The sequence below is a fragment of the Brachyistius frenatus genome, unplaced genomic scaffold (assembly GCF_029030835.1).
Source record: "Brachyistius frenatus isolate BFR_SWC_R1_liver_20210118 unplaced genomic scaffold, ASM2903083v1 Contig_410, whole genome shotgun sequence".
Taxonomy (NCBI): Eukaryota; Metazoa; Chordata; class Actinopteri; family Embiotocidae; genus Brachyistius; species Brachyistius frenatus.
Genome location: NW_027211009.1, coordinates 166,116 through 185,356, shown reverse-complemented (window position 1 = coordinate 185,356; position 19,241 = coordinate 166,116). Strand labels below are relative to the sequence as shown.

General features: G+C 49.0%; 1 protein-coding gene across 1 annotated transcript in view; it reads left to right on the top strand.

Annotated features, from left to right (window-relative positions):
- The window catches only part of ttn.1 (titin, tandem duplicate 1), a gene marked incomplete at its 5' end in the record, with an annotated part of 76,027 nt that overhangs the window by 13,998 nt on the left and 42,788 nt on the right, over window positions 1-19,241 (top strand). Inside the window, 38 exon segments of the mRNA XM_069725127.1 lie at window positions 127-278; window positions 383-679; window positions 889-1,188; window positions 1,349-1,663; window positions 1,750-1,898; window positions 2,015-2,165; window positions 2,264-2,545; window positions 2,631-2,933; window positions 3,027-3,329; window positions 3,466-3,747; window positions 3,837-4,024; window positions 4,113-4,224; window positions 4,618-4,920; window positions 5,175-5,483; window positions 5,928-6,209; window positions 6,302-6,601; window positions 6,808-7,101; window positions 7,211-10,180; window positions 10,272-10,592; window positions 10,739-11,023; window positions 11,161-11,466; window positions 11,573-11,736; window positions 12,870-13,107; window positions 13,343-13,618; window positions 13,703-14,002; window positions 14,087-14,389; window positions 14,483-14,782; window positions 14,887-15,174; window positions 15,317-15,619; window positions 15,894-16,196; window positions 16,318-16,623; window positions 16,713-17,000; window positions 17,169-17,459; window positions 17,543-17,830; window positions 17,943-18,225; window positions 18,381-18,688; window positions 18,789-18,893; window positions 18,989-19,186. Of these exon segments, the coding sequence (XP_069581228.1) occupies window positions 127-278; window positions 383-679; window positions 889-1,188; window positions 1,349-1,663; window positions 1,750-1,898; window positions 2,015-2,165; window positions 2,264-2,545; window positions 2,631-2,933; window positions 3,027-3,329; window positions 3,466-3,747; window positions 3,837-4,024; window positions 4,113-4,224; window positions 4,618-4,920; window positions 5,175-5,483; window positions 5,928-6,209; window positions 6,302-6,601; window positions 6,808-7,101; window positions 7,211-10,180; window positions 10,272-10,592; window positions 10,739-11,023; window positions 11,161-11,466; window positions 11,573-11,736; window positions 12,870-13,107; window positions 13,343-13,618; window positions 13,703-14,002; window positions 14,087-14,389; window positions 14,483-14,782; window positions 14,887-15,174; window positions 15,317-15,619; window positions 15,894-16,196; window positions 16,318-16,623; window positions 16,713-17,000; window positions 17,169-17,459; window positions 17,543-17,830; window positions 17,943-18,225; window positions 18,381-18,688; window positions 18,789-18,893; window positions 18,989-19,186 (12,746 nt within the window).

The window sequence follows — 19,241 nt, the reverse complement described above, 5'->3', positions numbered from 1 at the left end:
ATCAGTTCATGTAATATGAAAGTCTGACTCACCGTTCACTTCTCAAACAGTTTGAGTCCTGATTTCCGTTTGTGTTGGTGGTTTGTTTTTTACCTGCGGTTGAACTGTCTGTGCTGCATCCGGCAGGTGTAACAGGAGAGATGTAGACACCACCACCTTCAAGGTGGAGGACCTGAACGAGGGAGACGAGTACGAGTTCAGGGTCGTGGCCTACAACATGGCTGGACCCAGCCGACCTTCAACCACTGCCGGACCCATCCAGATCCAGGACCAGTCCTGTAAGTCTCTCTGACCAGTTTCATGAAACACACAGTAAAGTTGCATCATGGGAAATGTAGGATTCAGTAATACTCACTTTTCCTCATCATCGTTTGGCCTGCAGGTGCTCCGTCCATCGAGCTGAAGGAGTTCATGGAGGTTGAGCAAGGCTCCGACATCAGCATAGTGGCCAAGCTGTGCGGCTGTCCGTTCCCCACGCTCACCTGGTACAAGGCCCCGCCCCACAAGCCAGACGCCAAGGTGGAAGTTCAGTACGACGAGCATATCAACAAGATGGTGTCCGACGACAGCTGCACGCTGCTCATCCAGCAGGGCAAGCGTCACGACACCGGCCTGTACACGCTGGTGGCCTCCAACAGCCTCGGCAAGGCCTCCAAGGAGATGAGGCTCAACGTGCTCGGTACGAACAAACCGAACTGAACACAGTTCAGGTTTCAGAGAATAAAGCAGGAATATACTCCAGTTTATCCCTAAGCCTCAGTTTATTGATGAAATTTACAGAATCTGTTGTCTTAAATTAAAGTTTCATCTTTCATTTTATACTTAATTCTTTAAATAAAGAACCACACAGAGTCCTGATTTTCTAACTTTGTTCTTCGGTCCTCGCAGGCCTTCCCGGTCCTCCCTCCACTCCCATTAAGTTTGAGGAGATCGGAGCAGAGAAGATTACGCTCTCCTGGCTGCCGCCAATGGATGATGGCGGCTCCAAACTCACAAACTACGTCATTTGGAAGCGGGTGGCCAACAGGAAGACCTGGGTGCCCGTCACCAATGAGCCCAAAGACCGCATCTGGACGGTGGAGAACCTGATGAAGGGACACGAGTACGTGTTCCGCATCATGGCGCAGAACAAGTATGGAGTCGGAGAACCTCTGGACAGCGCGCCCGAGGTCGCTCGGGACATCTGCAGTGAGTTCAGCAGATTCTCATCGCAAAACAAAATCAGTTTAACAAAAGCCGTGAAGGAGGAGAGACGAGATCCAGACAGGAAATAACTGATGCTTCAGGTCCATTAGGTCTATTGTTTTAATCCTCTAACCATCACCACTTCCTTCCTGTGCCCCCGCAGCCGCCCCCGGTCAGTGTGAGAAGCCGACGGTCACCGGCATCACCATGGACTCCGTGACTGTGAAGTGGGAGGAGCCCGAGGATGACGGCGGCACTCCGATCACTGGCTACTGGCTGGAACGCAAAGAGACAACAGGAAAACGCTGGACCCGTGTCACCCGTGACCCGATCCGGCCCATGGGCCTGCCCGAGACATTCGTGGTGAGCGGACTCATTGAGGGATCCCAGTACATGTTCAGAGTCTCCGCTATCAACGCCGCGGGCCCCGGACTCGCCAGCCCACCTACAGACCCCATCTTTGCCAGAGACCCCATCTGTAAGAGTCACACTCTAAAATAGTACCAGTTTCTGTTTTCAATACTCAGAGCAGGACGTTAACCACTTGTCTAACTCCTTCTGTAGCCCCGCCCTCTCCTCCGACCCCGAAGGTATCTGATTGGACGAAGTCCACAGTGGACCTGGGGTGGATACCTCCTCTGAAGGATGGAGGCTCCAGGATCCTCGGCTACTGGGTGGAGTACAAGGAGGAGGGCACCGAGGCCTGGGTCAAGGTGAGAGGAAACTAATCACCTGACGAGACCTTTAAAAAAAAATTCTGATAAAATGAACTGACTGTTTTAAAGATGGAAATGTGCGATCTTAGAAGTTCCGTGTTTGTTTTTTTCAGGCCAAGGATACAGAAATCCGAGGCACCCGGTTCGTGATCGCTGGTCTGAAGACCGGTGGTCAGTACAGGTTCAGGGTGATCGCCTTCAACACTGCCGGTAATGGCGAGCCAGGCGAAGTCCCCGAGGTCCTGGAGGTCAATGACAGAACCAGTAAGTTGGTCTGAAAGCCTCCAACAGTTACATGAGGGACATGTTCATCGAGTCCTTTCGAAGCGAGCAGACTCTGACGTCGGGTTTCTTCCTTCCAGTTGCTCCTGGGGTCGATCTGGACGCCTCGGTGAAGGAGAGGATGGTGGTCCACGCTGGCGGCGTTATCCGCATCATCGCCTATGTGTCCGGCCAGCCACCCCCTGAGGTCACCTGGAGCCGGGACGGTGCCGCGCTGCCCCCAGAGGCCAAAGTGGAGACGACGGCCATCAGCTCGTCTCTCGTCATCAAGCCCTGCGCCAGGAAACACCTCGGCGTCTACTCACTGACGGCCAAGAACACCGGAGGAGAGAAGAAGAAGGACATCACGGTGGAAGTTCTGGGTGAGAAAAACAAAATTGAATTAAAATGAGCACCGCATTAAAAGTATTATTTAGTTTTATTAAACTTGGTTGTGTCCTTCCTCAGACGTCCCCGGGCCCGTTGGCATCCCCCTCATCGCAGAGAACCTGAGCATCGACTCCTGCAAGCTAAACTGGTACTTCCCAGAGAACGATGGCGGCTCTCCCATCAGCAACTTCATTATCGAGAAGCGTGAGGCCGAGCGCAAGGCCTGGACCTCGCTGTCCTTCACCGCCAGCAGACAGAACGCTGTGGCTCGCGGCCTCACCCTCGGAAAGTCCTACTTCTTCAGAGTGGCGGCTGAGAACGCCATCGGCATCGGACCTTTCATGGAAACTGCAGCTGAGATCACCATCAAAGAACCAATTAGTGAGTGTAATTAAACAAACGTTTAATGAGGATTTGAAGGGACCAAAGCAGTCTTCAGACATAAAGAACATCTGTGTGTTTGTTTACCTTCAGGTGTCCCGGACCGCCCAGAGGAGCTGGAGGTCACCAAAGTCACCAAGGATTTGATCAGCGTCACCTGGAAGGCACCCAAGTTTGACGGCGGCTCAGAGATCACCATGTACATCCTGGAGGCGCGTATGATCGGCAAGGACAAGTTCACCAGACTGACAAAGGAGAAGCTGATGGAGAGGAAGTACACCTACGATGGCCTGAGGGAGGGCGACAGTTACGAGTTCAGGGTCCTCGCCGCCAATGAGGTTGGACCCAGCAAACCATCCTTCTGCACCAAAGCAATCACCTGCAAGGACGAGCTGGGTGAGCTGTTTATTAATCAGTGGATTGATCAGTAGCCATTAAGTTTCAGTTAATGTCTCCAAACGAAGTAGAAAATCCCAGAGAGTCCTCAGTGTGTTACATCACTTGACTTTATCACCACTTTCCATTCTCACAGAGCCGCCAACTATCGAACTTGACTTCCGTGATAAGATCATTGTCCGCGTGGGAGAGAGCTGCCTGCTGCAGGGCCGTTACACCGGAAAGCCATCTCCGTCCATCGTGTGGTACCGAGATGACGAGGAGCTGAAGGCCGACAAACACATCATGTTCAAGAACACGCTGACCACCATGTCACTGGGCCTGATGAAGGCGGAGCGCCGGCACAGCGGCAGATATGTGGTGATTGTGGAGAACAGCACCGGGTCCAGGAAGGGAGTCTGCAACATCACGGTTGTCGGTATGTAGTTGAATCTCGTGGAGGGAACCGGGGCTCGGTTGACAGATTTTCTCACCATTCCTTTCCTGCCGTTCTCTTCCTCCCTGCAGACCGTCCGACTCCTCCGGTTGGTCCAGTAGTGTTTGAAGAGGTGCACAGGGAGTACATGGTGATCTCCTGGAAGCCTCCTCTGGACAGCGGCGGCTTCGACGTCTCTAACTATATCGTTGAGAAGAGGGACGTTAACAGAGAAAACTGGACCTCAGTAACGTCCGCCACAACCAAGACCACATGCAAGGTAGGTGGAGCAGACCCAAGTCTCCTTTCTGCAAATCTCCAGGAGTCTAGTGGAAGAGAGGTTGTTTACATGTTGTTTCTTCTCCCAGATCCCCAAGCTGACAGAGGGCAGGGAGTACATCATGAGGATCTGTGCAGAGAACATGTACGGTATCAGCCACCCTCTGGAGTCTGAGGAGATGAGAGCCAAAGATCTCTTCAGTACGTTCTTGTCTCCATATTTAGACATATCCTGTGTGGTTCTTTTTTTTCATGGTCCAGCGCCCCTAAATCCATTACAAATAAACTTTGGATACTGTACAAATCTCCATTAGTAAAATCAATGTTTTTAATAAAATCTTCCAGTCGTTGAACCCTCTTCGTTTGTGAACAATCTGATGATTTATCAAAGAAAATTAATGAAAATTTGCCTTCAAGGTCACAGAATTATTATAGTCTGTTTTCATTAACTGTTGGATGGATCTTTTTGGATAAATTTACTCAAATTAGTACAGATAGAAAAGCTCAAAATTACTGGGCACATAGGAAAGACATCCTTCTGTCAACGTTCTAGAAATCCGACTCATGTTTGGCCCCTGCTTCCCCCCCTTGCAGGAGTCCCTGAGGCCCCTGAGATGCCGACAGTCAGGGAGGTGTACGGCACCAACACGCTGGTGCTGTGGAACCGACCTCGTGATGGCGGGAAACCCATCACCAACTACATCCTGGAGAAGAAGGAGCCAACAGCCAAGAGGTGGTCTAGAGCCACCAGAGAACCATTGTACCCGGCCACTCAGTTCAGAGTCCAGGACCTGGTGGAGGGCTGCGAGTATGAGTTCAGGGTGATGGCTGAGAATGAGCTGGGAACCGGAGATCCCAGTGTTCCCTCCAAACCCATCCTCGCTAAAGATCCCATCGGTCAGTGTGACACAGACTCATGGAAATATTATCCATATAGATAATATTTTATTCTATTTGCATTTGAGCATTTTGGATTTGCAAAATTTTTCTTGGTTCATAAAGTACAAGTAAGTTTAATATTTAATCGTTTTTTAGTTTACGTGTATTTCAAAAACATCAATTTTTTTCCACAACCATTAAAACAAGGTTGTCAGACTTCATTTATTGTTCCCCATAAAACTGGTTGTAAGTCCTCTCTGTTCTCCTCACAGTGCTCCCCAGCCCACCAGTGACCCCCGAGGCCTACGATAAGACCAAGGACTCTGTCAGCCTGAAGTGGCAGATGCCCCGCCACGACGGGAGGGGCCGTATCTTTGGCTACATCGTCGAGTACCAGAAGCCCGGAGCTGTGGAGTGGGTTCAGGCCAATGAGACCCCGGAGCAGTGCCCCAACCTTCACTATGTGGTGACGGGTCTTACCAACGGACAGGAGTACATCTTCAGGATCTTCACTGTCAATGCTGCGGGCCGATCTGATCCCGCCTACGTCAAACAGACCATCAAAGTCCACGACAGACTCGGTAAAGGGTTCAATTATATTATTAAGCACAAACGGCCTTTTTAAAGTTAGCTAACCTTGAAAAAGATTTCCAATAAATACAAATACAATTATTTTTACTGATTGAACACGATGTTATCTAGTTAGCTAGCAGGTCGGGGCTTTATTCGCAAAAAAAACTTAAAACTGATACATAATACTGTACAGAATTTATGTATCATAACATTTTACTAGCTTTACATCTAGAAAGCCACAGAGATTTTGTTCGTTAGCAATATTGTTGCTAACATTAACTGCTAGCATAATTAAAGTGACAACAAAACATATTTTCACAACAAATATAAAAAACTGTTTTTCCACGTTAAATAGATTTCACCTCAAACTAATACGTTATGTATGTTAACGTAGCTTCAGACTCTCCACACCATCTACTTTACTAAATACCATGAACATTTTCCCTCCACAGAGGAGCCAGAGTTGCTGCTGGATGCCAACATGTCACGTGACCACCTGGCCATGCTGGGCACAGACATCACCCTGAGCGCCATCGTTAAGGGTGTACCGACACCTACCCTCAGCTGGAAGAAGAACGACGGAGATGTTCCTACTCACATCACAGTCGCTGTCACCGCTACCGGCACCAAAGTCTTCATCCCCAAGTGTGTCCGTGCAGACTCTGGCAACTTCACCCTCACTGCGGAGAATGCTGCTGGAAAGAAATCAGCAACTGTCGCCGTGCTTGTGCTGAGTAAGTTAAATCACGACTGACACAAAAGATATTAATCAATAGTCTTCAGAAAAAATGTGGACTTCACTCTAACTCACTTTTGTTTCCACCAGACAAGCCTTCTCCTCCCAGAGACTTCGTGGTCTCCGAGGTGACCAGCGAGTCCGCCTACCTGACCTGGAAAGTTCCCGAGGACAACGGTGGCGCTGTCATCTCCCACTATGTTGTGCAGAAGAAGGACGTGGCTGGCGAGCAGTGGGTGCCCGTCGCTGCAGCCAATAAGAAGCTGAGTCTGATGGCCATGTACCTGATGGAGGGAATCCAGTACCTGTTCAGGGTGGCTGCTGAGAACCAGTTCGGCAGGAGCGACTTTGTTGTGACCAAAACACCGATCAAGGCCATCGATCCTCTCTGTGAGTAAAAATCATGATTCCATTCACTTCTATAAATGTACTTACTATGTAGTCATAATGAATGTATCTCAAATTTCGGTGTAAACTGTGTCGATAGTTCTATAACATGTCTTGTCAACTGCTCAGTGATTTACACATTTGAAAAGCCAGAAATTGAAATCCATCAATACTTGGAAATTAATTGTCCTTTCCTGGACATCCTTCAGATCCTCCTGGTCCACCCAAGAACATGCACCATACTGATGCAGACAAGACAGAGGTGTGGTTGGCGTGGGAGTGGCCCGATCGCACCGGTGGAAGTGAAATTACCGGCTTCATCGTGGAGCACCAGGAAGAGGGCCAGACTGACTGGGTCACCTTCAAGACCGTGAGCAACAACCACAGCCACGTCACGGATCTGGTGGAGGGCAAGACTTACCGCTTTAGGGTCAAGGCTCAGAACGCCATTGGTGTGAGCCGTCCTGACACCAGCGTCCCCGTCACCTGCCAGGAGAAGACATGTATGACACCTTATTCTTATTGGGTTGTTTGTCATGGTGAATGCTGCTCATGTTCTTATTTACAGGCCTGAAAACATCCCATAATTGTTGCCGTTTTGTTTCCTTTCAGTGGCGCCTACCATTGACGTTGATGTGAAGCTTATTGAAGGTCTCGTTCTCAAAGCCGGCAGCACAATTGTTCTTCCAGCCAAAATGACAGGCATCCCCATTCCCATCGCCAAATGGATGACCGACGGCAAGGAGATCACATCTGAGGGCCGCAACTCCATCGAGTCGGCTGGATCCTCGACCATCCTCACTATCCCTGAGTGCCAGAGAGGAGACACAGGAGAGTACATCCTCACCGTGTCCAACCCGACAGGCAGCAAGACCGTTGCCCTTCACGTTACCGTGCTGGACATTCCAGGACCACCCATTGGACCCATCAATATCTTGGAGGTCACCCCTGATTACATGATGATCCAATGGAGGGCGCCCAAAGACGACGGTGGCACGCCCATCAACAACTATGTGGTAGAGAAGAAAGATGTGAAGAAGCCATGGGAGCCCTGGTCTGTTGTGAGCTCCAGCGGCACCAGCACCAAGGCCAAAGTGTCCAGGCTGGAGAAGGGCCGTGAGTACATCGTCCGTGTCCGTGCAGAAAACAAGATCGGCATTGGTGCTGGGCTTGAGAGTCCTCCCACTATTGCCAAACACATGTTCAACCCTCCTGGACCACCAGGCCCCCCAGAGTGTTCTGACATCACAGAGAATGCTGTGACACTGGAATGGGCTCTTCCCGAGTACGATGGAGGAAGCCCCATCAGCGGCTACGTGATAGAACGCAGAGAAATGACAGGAAAGTGGATCCGTGTCAACAAAACTCCCGTTCTGGACCTCAGATACCGTGTCTCTGGCCTGTTTGAAGGCAACAGCTATGAGTTCAGAGTGTTTGCTGAAAACATTGCTGGTATCAGTGAGCCTTCTGCCACCTCCGATCCCGTCAAGGCCACTCGTGCTCTTACCAAACCTGGACCCCCTGGAAATCTTAAACTCAGGGACTGGAGTAAGTCCTATGCTGACATCTGCTGGACCAAGCCAACAAGAGACGGAGGCAGTCCCATTCTGGGATATGTGGTTGAGGCTCAGAAGTCAGGAAGTGCTCAGTGGGACAGAATCAACAAGGACCTCATCAAGATGTGTGCCTACAGAGTGCCAGGCCTCATTGAAGGAATGGAGTACCGACTACGCATCAGAGCCACCAACAAAGTTGGAGACAGTGAACCCAAGGAGCTCTCTGAGACCATCTTGGCAAAGGACATCCTGGTGCCCCCTGAAGTGGTTGTTGACGCGTCCTGCCGCGATTCTCTGACAGTCAGGGCAGGTCAGATCATCAGTTTGATTACAAGAGTAAAGGGCAGACCAGATCCAGAGATCACATGGACCAAGGATGCCAGAGCATTGCCCCGGGATAAGCGCACAGAGATGAACAACAACTACCCTATGTGTGAGCTGGTCATTAATGAGTCAGTCAGGTCTGACTATGGTAAATATTCCATTGTTGCCAAGAACAGCAGTGGACAGGCACAGGCTACAATTATTGTCAATGTCCTGGACACACCAGGAGCTTGCCAGAATGTGAAAGTGGCCTACGTCACCAAAAACTCCTGCATGGTGTCCTGGGAGAACCCCGAGGACAATGGTGGCACCGAGATCAATCAGTACATTATTGAGTGTCGTCAGCCCAGCCAGAGAAAATGGACAGTCGTCTCCAGTGACTGCACGAAGCGCCTGATGAAGGTTACTCTTACTGAAGGTTGTGAGTACTTCTTCCGTGTCAGCGCAGAGAACAAGATTGGCGCTGGTCCATCCATTGAGACCAAGACACCTGTGCTGGCAGTTGATCCCATTGAGAAACCTGGTGAACCCATTGACTTCCAAATTTCTGAAATTGGCAAGACCTTCTGCTTCCTCAAGTGGAAGAAACCTGACTACGATGGTGGTAGCCGTAATCTGTCTTATCATGTTGAGAAGAAACCAAAGGACGCCGAGGAGTGGGAGAGGATTCACAAGGGCGCCATCAAAGAGACTTACTTCATGGCTGACAGGTGCATCGAGAACCAGATCTATCAGTTCAGAGTTCAGACTAAGAACGAGGGAGGTGAGAGCAACTGGGTGACCACAGCTGAAGTCCTGGTGAAGGAACAACTTGTGGAGCCTGAGATCAAGATTAAACTGGATGGAATCCTTGTAGTGAAGGCAGGAGACTCCATTCCTATCGAGGCAATAGTGAAGGGCAAACCTCATCCTGATGTCAAATGGACCAAGGATGAGAGCACAGAGGAGATTAGGAAGGGCCCCAGGCTTCAGATTGAAACCGGTGCAGATTTCTCAAAGCTGCTGTTTACTGGTGCCAGGCGCACTGACAGCGGTAAATACGTTGTCACGGCCTCCAACAGCGCAGGAACCTGCTCTGCTCATGGTAAGGTCAACGTCCTGGATAGACCCGGCCCCATTAGGGATCTCAAGGTGTCTGGTATGACCATCGACAGGTGCCATCTGGCCTGGGAAGTCCCGGAGGATGATGGTGGCTGTGAAATCTACAACTACATTATTGAGAAATGTGATACCAAGAGAGGAGTCTGGTCCGTCCACTCCAATGCGGTCATCACCAACAAAGCTAAGGTCACCCGTCTTATTGAGGGTAACGAGTATATCTTCAGAGTCCGAGCTGAGAATAAGATGGGTCCTGGACCCGCAGTGCAGAGCGAGGCCATTCTTGCTGGCACCCAGTTCAGTGTGCCCGACGCTCCCGAAACACCAGAGGTCACCAAAATCGGCAAGGAGGAGATGACTGTGCAGTGGTCAGAGCCAGAGAAAGATGGCGGAAAGCCCATCATAGGATATCTGTTGGAGAAGAGAGAGGAGCATGCCGTCCGGTGGTCTCCGGTCAACAGGGATCCAGTTCCTGCAACTCGCTTAACAGTTACTGGACTGCTGCCCCTCCATGATTACCAGTACAGAGTGAAGGCTGTGAATGAAATTGGCATCGGCAGCCCAAGCAAGGCTTCACGGGCCATCACTGCCAAGGATGTCGTCGGTATGTAACAAACAATAATGTTTTCAAGTGTTTAAGATTGTTAATACTGACAAGATATGTGGCTTCACACACCTTTTATGTCTTCTTACAGAACCTCCTGCACCTCCTACTAACATGAAGGTCTTGGACAGCACAAAATCCACAGTCAGCCTGGGCTGGACCAAGCCCGTGTCGGATGGTGGAGTGCCCCTCATTGGCTATGTTGTGGAGATGAGGGCGCAGGGCCACACCAAGAAAGGAGATGACAGCTGGAAGAGGTGCAACGTGGCAGCGCAGCTGGTCGTGTGCGAGTTCACTGTCACAAGTCTGGATGAGAAACTTGTGTATGAATTCAGAGTGTCAGCTCAGAACCAGGTGGGCATGAGCCTGCCCTGCGACCTGGGGGCACCAGTGATTCCCAAGGAGATTCTAGGTGAGGACTTCATTATATTTGAGTCGTCTTTAAGGTAACCAGAGAACTAAAGATTCTTGACATCGGGGCAGGTACTATGGGTTACCATGAAGATGTGATCTGAACTGGTGATTCCAAGATAACACTTGCAGCGTTTCTTCCAACAGAGGCTCCAGAGATCGATTTGGATGCCGACCTAAAGCAGGGTCTGACGGTGAGAGCCGGTTGTCCGATCAGACTTTGTGCCACCATCAGAGGCAGACCACCCCCCAAGGTCAGTTGGAGAAAGATGGGCATTGATAACGTGGTCAGGAAGGGTAAAGTTGACATCATCGACACCATGACCTTCCTGGTCATTCCTGACAGCACTCGCGACGACTCTGGAAAATACTGCCTGACTCTGCATAGCATTGCTGGAGAGAAGGCTGTGTTTGTCAACGTCAAGGTTCTGGGTAAGTCCTGGTGTTCCTTTCATAATTCATACAAGCTCAACTTAACTGCCGTCAACAATCGATCAAAATGCATTTTTTCAATGAAATCACAAAATGGAAAACTAAATTCAAACGTCATTATTCATGTTGCCCCAAAGACACTCCCGGACCTGTGCTGAATCTGGAAGCTTCAGACATCAAACAGACGTCAGCCATACTATCCTGGGGTCCACCAGAGAATAACGGTGGCAGTGAGGTCGTCCACTACATCGTCGAGAAGCGTGAAATTGACCGCAAGACATGGGCGACCGTGAAGGGCGACCTTGCGCTGGATAAGATTCCTTTCAAAGTCAGCGGTCTGATGCCGGGCGCCGAATACTATTTCAGAGTGACAGCTGTCAATGAGTATGGTTCTGGAGTTCCCAAAGTGTCACCCACTTCCTACCTGGCTTCTGATCCTGTCAGTACGTATCATCTCCATCACAACAGGAGTTCTAAGAGCTGCTCTCTCGTCTTTTACATCAGTCATCTGTCAACACTTCAACACACCCATCTGATTTAATTTTTCAGGCAAGCCAGAACCTTGTCAGAAGATCAGCGTTCTGGAGATCACTAAGAACAGCGCCATGATCGGCTGGGTGAAGCCCATGAGTGACGGTGGTGCCAAGATCGATGGTTATGTGATTGAGTACATTGAGGTGAAACCTCCTCCAGAGCCACCAGCCCCTGTGGAGGTTCGTCATGTGACCAAACCGATTCTTCTCTCTGCTTCAATCGAGTGTGAATTTTATTTTACAGAGATCTAAAACCCTTTTTTGGTCTGCTGTTGCTAATTCAATTAATATACACAATTTGTGCTAAACTATTAATCACATTTTACAATTATATTTACTCTTGCGATACTTTATTCAGTCCCTCCAGGAAATCGTGATTTTGCAATCGCAATAATTAACGCAAATTCAAGCAAACTCTGCAATATATGCGGGAGCTTACAATTTTTTTTATTCCCGCGATTTTTCTGCAAAAAACATCGTTAGCAGAATCTGTGCTGAAAGTTTTGACATTATAAAGTAAATCTTTTCAGACAAAACTCACTTTATTAAGACAAATAACTCACGCATTTACAATCAGAAAGGCTCTGCTTCACTCATCTCACCAAAACAAACTACGGAACAAGAGGAGAAACAGGAAGTGGCGGTGTTTATGGGAAATGTGGGCTTCAGAATAAAATTGTCTAATTCAATATTTATTATCAAAGGAAGTGATTCCATATTACTGTATATTAAATTAGTTTTACACACATGTCCAGTTGTCGAGATGTCTCTGTTTATGTGCATTCAGCAGGTCTGTGTTGAATGAACATGAATTAAACAGCATCTAAAGCGCTTATTTTGACAGCTGATGTAGTCGTTGTTTCTATATTACAGTCACAGACTGCCTGTTCTGAAAACATACACAGCTTTCATGATTTATTTTTGTAACTTTTAGCCCCATGGCTCTGTAAATTCAATAAATGAATAAAAAAAGATTAGAACAAAAATATTTCTGTGATATGCAGCCTGATTATTATCACAGGAAGTGATTACAGATGTATTCCTTTATCAGGAAGTGGTTAAAAAAAACAACCTCTTTCCCAATTTGAAATGTTTTTTCATTCCCGCAATTTTTTGCTAAAAACTCTGCAAAGTACATCGCAATTTTTGAAAAAAATTCACCACAATATCAGAAAAATGTTATCCCAATAATCACAAAAAAACTGGAAGCGAAATCCTGGAGGGACTGACTAAGTCAATATATTTTCTTGTTATTGAGCAAATCTGCAAATGTGAATCATTAATCCACAACCTCCCTTTTTGGCTTACCACAGGTTCCTGAAGGAGAGGAAGCTCCTCCGCCACCTCCACCGCCTCCTGTGTACGAGGAGGAAGATGAGGAACCTGAAAAGGAAGTGTGGAACTCCTACACCACTGTTAAAGGTTTGATGATCAGTATCAGCGGCCTGAAGGAGGGCAAGAGGTACAGGTTCAGAGTTGCTGCCAAGAACATCATGGGCCTGAGCTTGTTCACCGAGACCAGGGAGCCAATCGAGATCAAGGAACAGATATGTAAGTCAAGTCTGAGTAATAAGAGATGTTTAAATTGTAGTTTTATAAATGTTTCCATTGTAGGCATCATCTTCACTTATTTTCACAGGAACATGTGATACAGTTAGATCGAGGAATAACACTAAATACATAAAATCCAGGGATAACACTAAACAGTATCACCATTTACTATCTGAAAGCAGCTCTCAGCTTCTAGCAATTGTAATGAGTCCCATTCTGATGTCCTCACCTGTAGGGGAGCCGAAGATCATCATGCCAGAGACAGTGAGCGCTAGAGCCGGAGCCAAACTCAGAGTCGAGGCGGTGGTCTCAGGAAAACCTGCCCCCATCTGCAAGTGGATGCGCGGTGAGAATGCAGTGGTCCCATCCAGCCGTCTGGCCGTGCACCAGTCCACCAACATGTGCGTCCTGATCATCAAAGACGTGTCGAGGACGGACAGCGGAGAGTACAGCCTGGTGGCTGAGAACAGCTCGGCAAAGGTGGTCGAGTCCCTGAAGATCCTCATCAAAGGTCAGTGTCACCTACGATAAGACGACCCAAGACGAAACAGAGAATGAGCATGACAGGAAAAGCTAACTTTTCTGTGTATTCCAGACATCCCTGGTGCTCCCGAGGGCCCCGTGGAGATCAGTGACATCAACGCTGATGCTTGCTCCTTGTCCTGGAACAAACCTCTGGAGGACGGAGGCAGCAATATCACCAGCTACATAGTGGAGAAATGTGATGTGAGTAGAGGCGACTGGGTGACGGCCACCTCTTCCGGCTCCAAGACCAGTTGCAGGCTGGGAAAACTTATCCCTGGGAAGGAGTATGTTTTCCGCATCCGTGCTGAGAATCGCTACGGCGTGTCAGACCCGCTTCAGTCTGATAGGATGGTCGCCAAGTTCCCCTTCGGTAGGTTCAATTGAAATAGGTCTCAAGTGCAGGCTTTGTTTAGATGTATGTTTATTTCTAAGTTTATGTCTTTTTTGTCTGTAGAAGTTCCTGGCGAGCCCACCAACTGCCGCATCAACAAGACTAACAAGGACTGTATGTTTGTGGCCTGGGATAAGCCAGAGAGTGACGGGGGCAGTCCTATCACCGGTTACTACATTGAGCGTAAGGAAAGAAACAGCCTGCTGTGGGTGAAGGCCAATGACACTATGGTCCGCACCACTGAGTACCCGTGTGCTGGCCTCATCGAGGGCCTGGAGTACACCTTCAGAGTGTCCGCCATCAACCGTGCTGGCCAGGGGAAACCAAGCAAGAAGACCGACTTTGTTACTGCCAGAACGCCCGTTGGTAAGTTTGTCACCAACAGCTGTGCAACAAGCTTATTTCAATCACTTAAATGAGATTCCTTACTTATACTTATTTGCCTTTTTTGTGTTACAGACACTCCGGGTAAACCTGAGATCCTGGATGTAACCAAGAACTCAGTCTCTCTGGTCTGGACTCGTCCCAAGAACGATGGCGGAAGCAAGATCATTGGCTACTATGTTGAGGTCATGCGGGTGCCAGGAGACACTTGGATCCGGTGCAACACCAGCAGCCAGAACGTCCCGAGGGAGGAGTATACAGTGACCGGGCTGGAGAGGGACCTGCAGTACCAGTTCAGAGTGACCGCCAAAACGGCTGTCAACATGAGCAAACCCTCAGAGCCAACTGACCCTGTCCTGGTCTGTGGAGAGAATGGTGAGAGATTTCAACGAAACACTCCTTTTATAAACCAGTCACTGACGAACAGTTTGTTTAAGGTCTGAGCTGTGTATTTATGTATCTCATCTTTTTAAACACAGTTCCTCCGAGACTGGAGCTCAATGCCAAGATGCAGAAGGGTATAAAGGTGCGAGCAGGAGCCACAGTCCTCCTGGAGGCCGAAGTGTTTGGGAAGCCCATGCCCAGAGTGACCTGGAAGAGAGGCGATGATAACCTGAAGTCAGGTGAGGGCCAGGTCATCACCCAGCAGAGGCATCACTTCCAGCTGGAGATGACAGCTGTCACCAAGGATCACACAGGAACCTACACCATCGTGGCTGAGAACGCCAGCGGCTCCAAGACTGCCGAGATCCAGGTCAACGTTCTCGGTGAGAACCCTTTTTTCTGGTGAAACTCAACCAACTTGGATGTTCTCCACAGTCTGTAGATTATATGCACTTTAAATTCTACAAGATGTGCACACAGCTTCAGCCTTCTGCATTCCATACTAACTGACTTGTGTTTCTGCAGATGTGCCCGGACCTCCTGCCAATCCCAAATACCTTGAGGTGTTCGCCACCCGTGTTAAACTGTCCTGGGAGTCGCCTCTGAACGATGGCGGTGCCCCCATCAGCAACTTTATTGTGGACAAGCGTGAGACCAGCAGAGCTAACTGGGCCCAGGTCTCCTCCAAGATCAAGGGGGATGTCCCTGAGTTGAATGTGGAGAAGCTAATCGAGGGCCATGAGTACCAGTTCCGAATCCGCGCTGAGAACATGTGGGGAGTTGGAGATGCCATTATCACCGCCCCTGTCGTCGCCAGGAACCCATACAGTGAGTCATCACCTGCCTTTTGTCTGAGGTCATACATCACATCATAATATTAATGGAAGCTATAAGAACATTAGCATCCAGAGTTACAGTTTAAACTTGGTCTTAACCTGTGACATACTGTAGGTGTGATGAGCAGCAGTTTACCATCACATCCCACATTCTGTCCACATCTACATGTTGGTCTGACTCCAAGTCCAGATTCGGTTGCTTATTTCAAACCTGAGTTATGGTTTGATTATCTAAACTAAAACCTGAACTGTGGTGTCACTTCCAGCCGTCCCTGGCCCTTGCGAGGCCCCAGTGATCACCAACGTGACCAAAGACCACATGACTGTGAGCTGGAAGGAGCCTGCTGATGATGGAAAGTCCACCATCCTGGGCTACATGCTGGAAAAGAAAGAGACCAAGGAGTTGAATTGGGCCAAGCTGAACAGGAAGCCTATGACAGAAAGGACCCTGGAAGTTTCAGGCCTCACAGAAGGAGTCGAGTACGAGTTCAGAGTCACTGCCGTCAACGTGGCTGGGCAAGGCAAACCTAGTGATCCCTCTGCTGGCACCACCGCACAGAATCCCATCAGTGAGTCCGACTATCATTCCCTCTGAAGACCTTGAAAAGATATCCCTTTCTGTATTTCTTTTTTATGTTAAAAACATCAACGGTTCTACGTGTAATCTGAACTCAATGTGCTCTTCTTCAGCTCCTCCTGGACCCGTTGTGAATCCCAGTGTGACTGACACCACCAACAGCACCATCAGTCTCAACTGGACCGCCCCCGCCAACAACGGTGGAAGCCCCGTTCTTGGATACTTGGTGGAGTGTAAGAGGGCCAACACCGCGGACTGGATCCGCTGCAATGTACCCAGGAACCTGCAGGAGACCAGGTACACCATCCAGAACCTCATCAACAAAGCAGAGTACCAGTGCCGCATCACTGCTGTCAACAAAGTCGGCTTCGGCGAGCCAGCTGAAGTACCTGACAAACACGTTGCCAAGGACATCATTGGTATGTATAACTTTAATTCCCTGCACTGTATTTATTTGAATTCCTCACACTCTCTCTAAAAAACATCGTCTGTGTGCACGTTAATGTAGTCGCTCCCGAGGCACAGCTGAGTGCGGAGCTGAAGGAAGGCCTGGAGCTGCAGGCCGGTGTAACCATGAGGCTGCAGGCGACCTACAAGGGCCGCCCCACTCCCAGGATCACCTGGGCAAAGATGAACACCAACATCAAGGACCGTCAGGGCATCGTCATCAAATCCACCAATACTGACACCATGGTGGTGGTAGAGAACGTCAACAGATACGATGCTGGCAAATACATCCTAAGCCTGGAGAGCTCGTCTGGCATGAAGATGTACACCATCATTGTCAAAGTTGTGGGTCAGTACAGGACTTGTTTTTTACATTGAGCGAATGCATTAATCTCAGTCTGTTTGTAGTTGTTCTGTTCAGTACAGACTGACTGATATGTCAGACGAAGGAATATGTTCCCAAATGACAAAACTATTTTAAGAGGCACTGTTGTGAAGTGTTGCGGTATCTTTCTAGACACTCCTGGACCACCGGCCAACCTGATGGTGAAGGACACAACCAAGGACAGTTCCTCCATCTACTGGGATACTCCTCTAATTGACGGTGGCTCTGAGGTCACCCACTACGTAGTGGAGAAACGTGACACCGAGAGGAAGGCCTGGTCCATTGTCTCCAATAACTGCAACAAGACATCATTTAAGGTTCCAGACCTGGATCCCGGTCGGTCGTACTGCTTCAGAGTGTCAGCAGTGAATCAGCTCGGTGTTGGAGAGGCCTGCGAGACAGCCGATGCAGTCAGAGCATCCGGTGGGTTGGATTGGAACAGATGTTATACTTGTTTTTGGTTCTTTTGAATTTCAAACTCACTATGCTCATATGTAATTATGCAGAGGAGCCTGGGCCTGTCATGGACCTTAAGACCCTGCTGGTTACCAAGGACTCCTGCACTCTAAGCTGGAAGAAACCACTCACCGATGGTGGCAGCCGCATCATCTGCTATGTGCTGGAGGTTCTTAACGGTGATGACAACTACAAGGAGCTCATGAGGTCCAAGAACATGCAGTACAGTGCAAAGGACCTGGTGGAGGGCAGAGAGTACAACTACAGAGTCAAAGCTGTGAATGACTCTGGAGAGAGCCCTGCCAAAGAGCTGACAGTGGTCGCCAAGGACCAGATCAGTACGTGTCCATATTTATGAAACATCCAGACAAACACATATGAGAAAATGTGTAATTATTATTAAGTATTCAAAGTGCAGTTTTTTAATATACTTTTTTCTATCCTCTGAAGTTCATCCCGCCTGTGACTTGAGGGAGTTGCCCAACATGTGCTACATTGCCAAAGAGGGCACCACCGTGCGTCTGAAGATCCCAATTATTGGAAAACCTACGCCCAAAGTCTCCTGGAAGAAGGGAGATGATGAAGACCTGACGGACACCGGCCGGGTGTGTGCCGAGTCTTCTGCCGTCAACACCACCCTCCTGATCAGGGACTGCCAAAGGACTGATGCTTCCAAGTACACGATCACCCTGAAAAACAGTGCTGGAAGCAGGGAGTCCACCATCTTCATCAGGTAGGACTCATACATCTACAAGGACATGAAACTTCATGAATATACAACAGAAGGACATTCCCCTTTAAATGCTAGGTCCAGTCATATCCATACCACACTTACTATATCTAAATAATTAACAAAGGTAAAAAATGTATCCCCCTGTCTCCTCTCAGGGTGGTGGGTAAACCTGGCCTCCCTGTTGGACCAATTAAATTCAAGGACGTTACTGCTGATGGCGCCACACTGAGGTGGGGTGCTCCCAAAGATGACGGCGGTTCCGAGATTACCAACTACATCCTGGAAAAGAGGGACTCTGTCACCAACATGTGGGTGACCGTGTCCTCCACTGTGGAAACAAACAGCATGAGGGTGACCGGTCTTCACGAGGGAACAGAATACATCTTCAGAGTCTGTGCTGAGAACAAATACGGCGTTGGAGACGGACTCAAGTCTGAGCCAGTCGTGGCGAAACATCCATTCAGTAAGTGACTGTACTTGATGGATTTCGAAGGCCGAATTAGTGTTGAACTTAAAGCTTGAGCTTTTCCTGACTGTTCAACCTCATCACTGTATTTCTACAGACGTTCCCGATGCCCCTGCGCCTCCTCAGATCGTGAGCATGCGCCACAACTCTGCTTACCTGGCCTGGTCTGACCCCAGGAAGACCGGAGGATCTCCCATCACAGGTACAGTCTGCTTGAACACTTGCCCTCCCGACTGTGAAACAGCTGTATTATTCTCTGTGTGGATTTAATTTTTTCCCCTTTTGTAATGTGTTCAGGCTACCATGTTGAGTTCAAGGAGAGGAACAGTATGTTGTGGAAGAGGGCGAGCCCAACCGTCTTGAGGATGAAGGAGCACAAGGTAACTGGGCTGACTGAAGGTCTGGAGTACGAGTTCAGAGTGATGGCGATCAACCTGGCTGGCATCGGCAGACCGAGCGGTCCCACCGATCCACAGGTTGCCCTGGATCCCATCGGTGAGTATAAGAGTCACGGACAACAAGGATAAAAAAAAATTAAAAAAAATTCTGC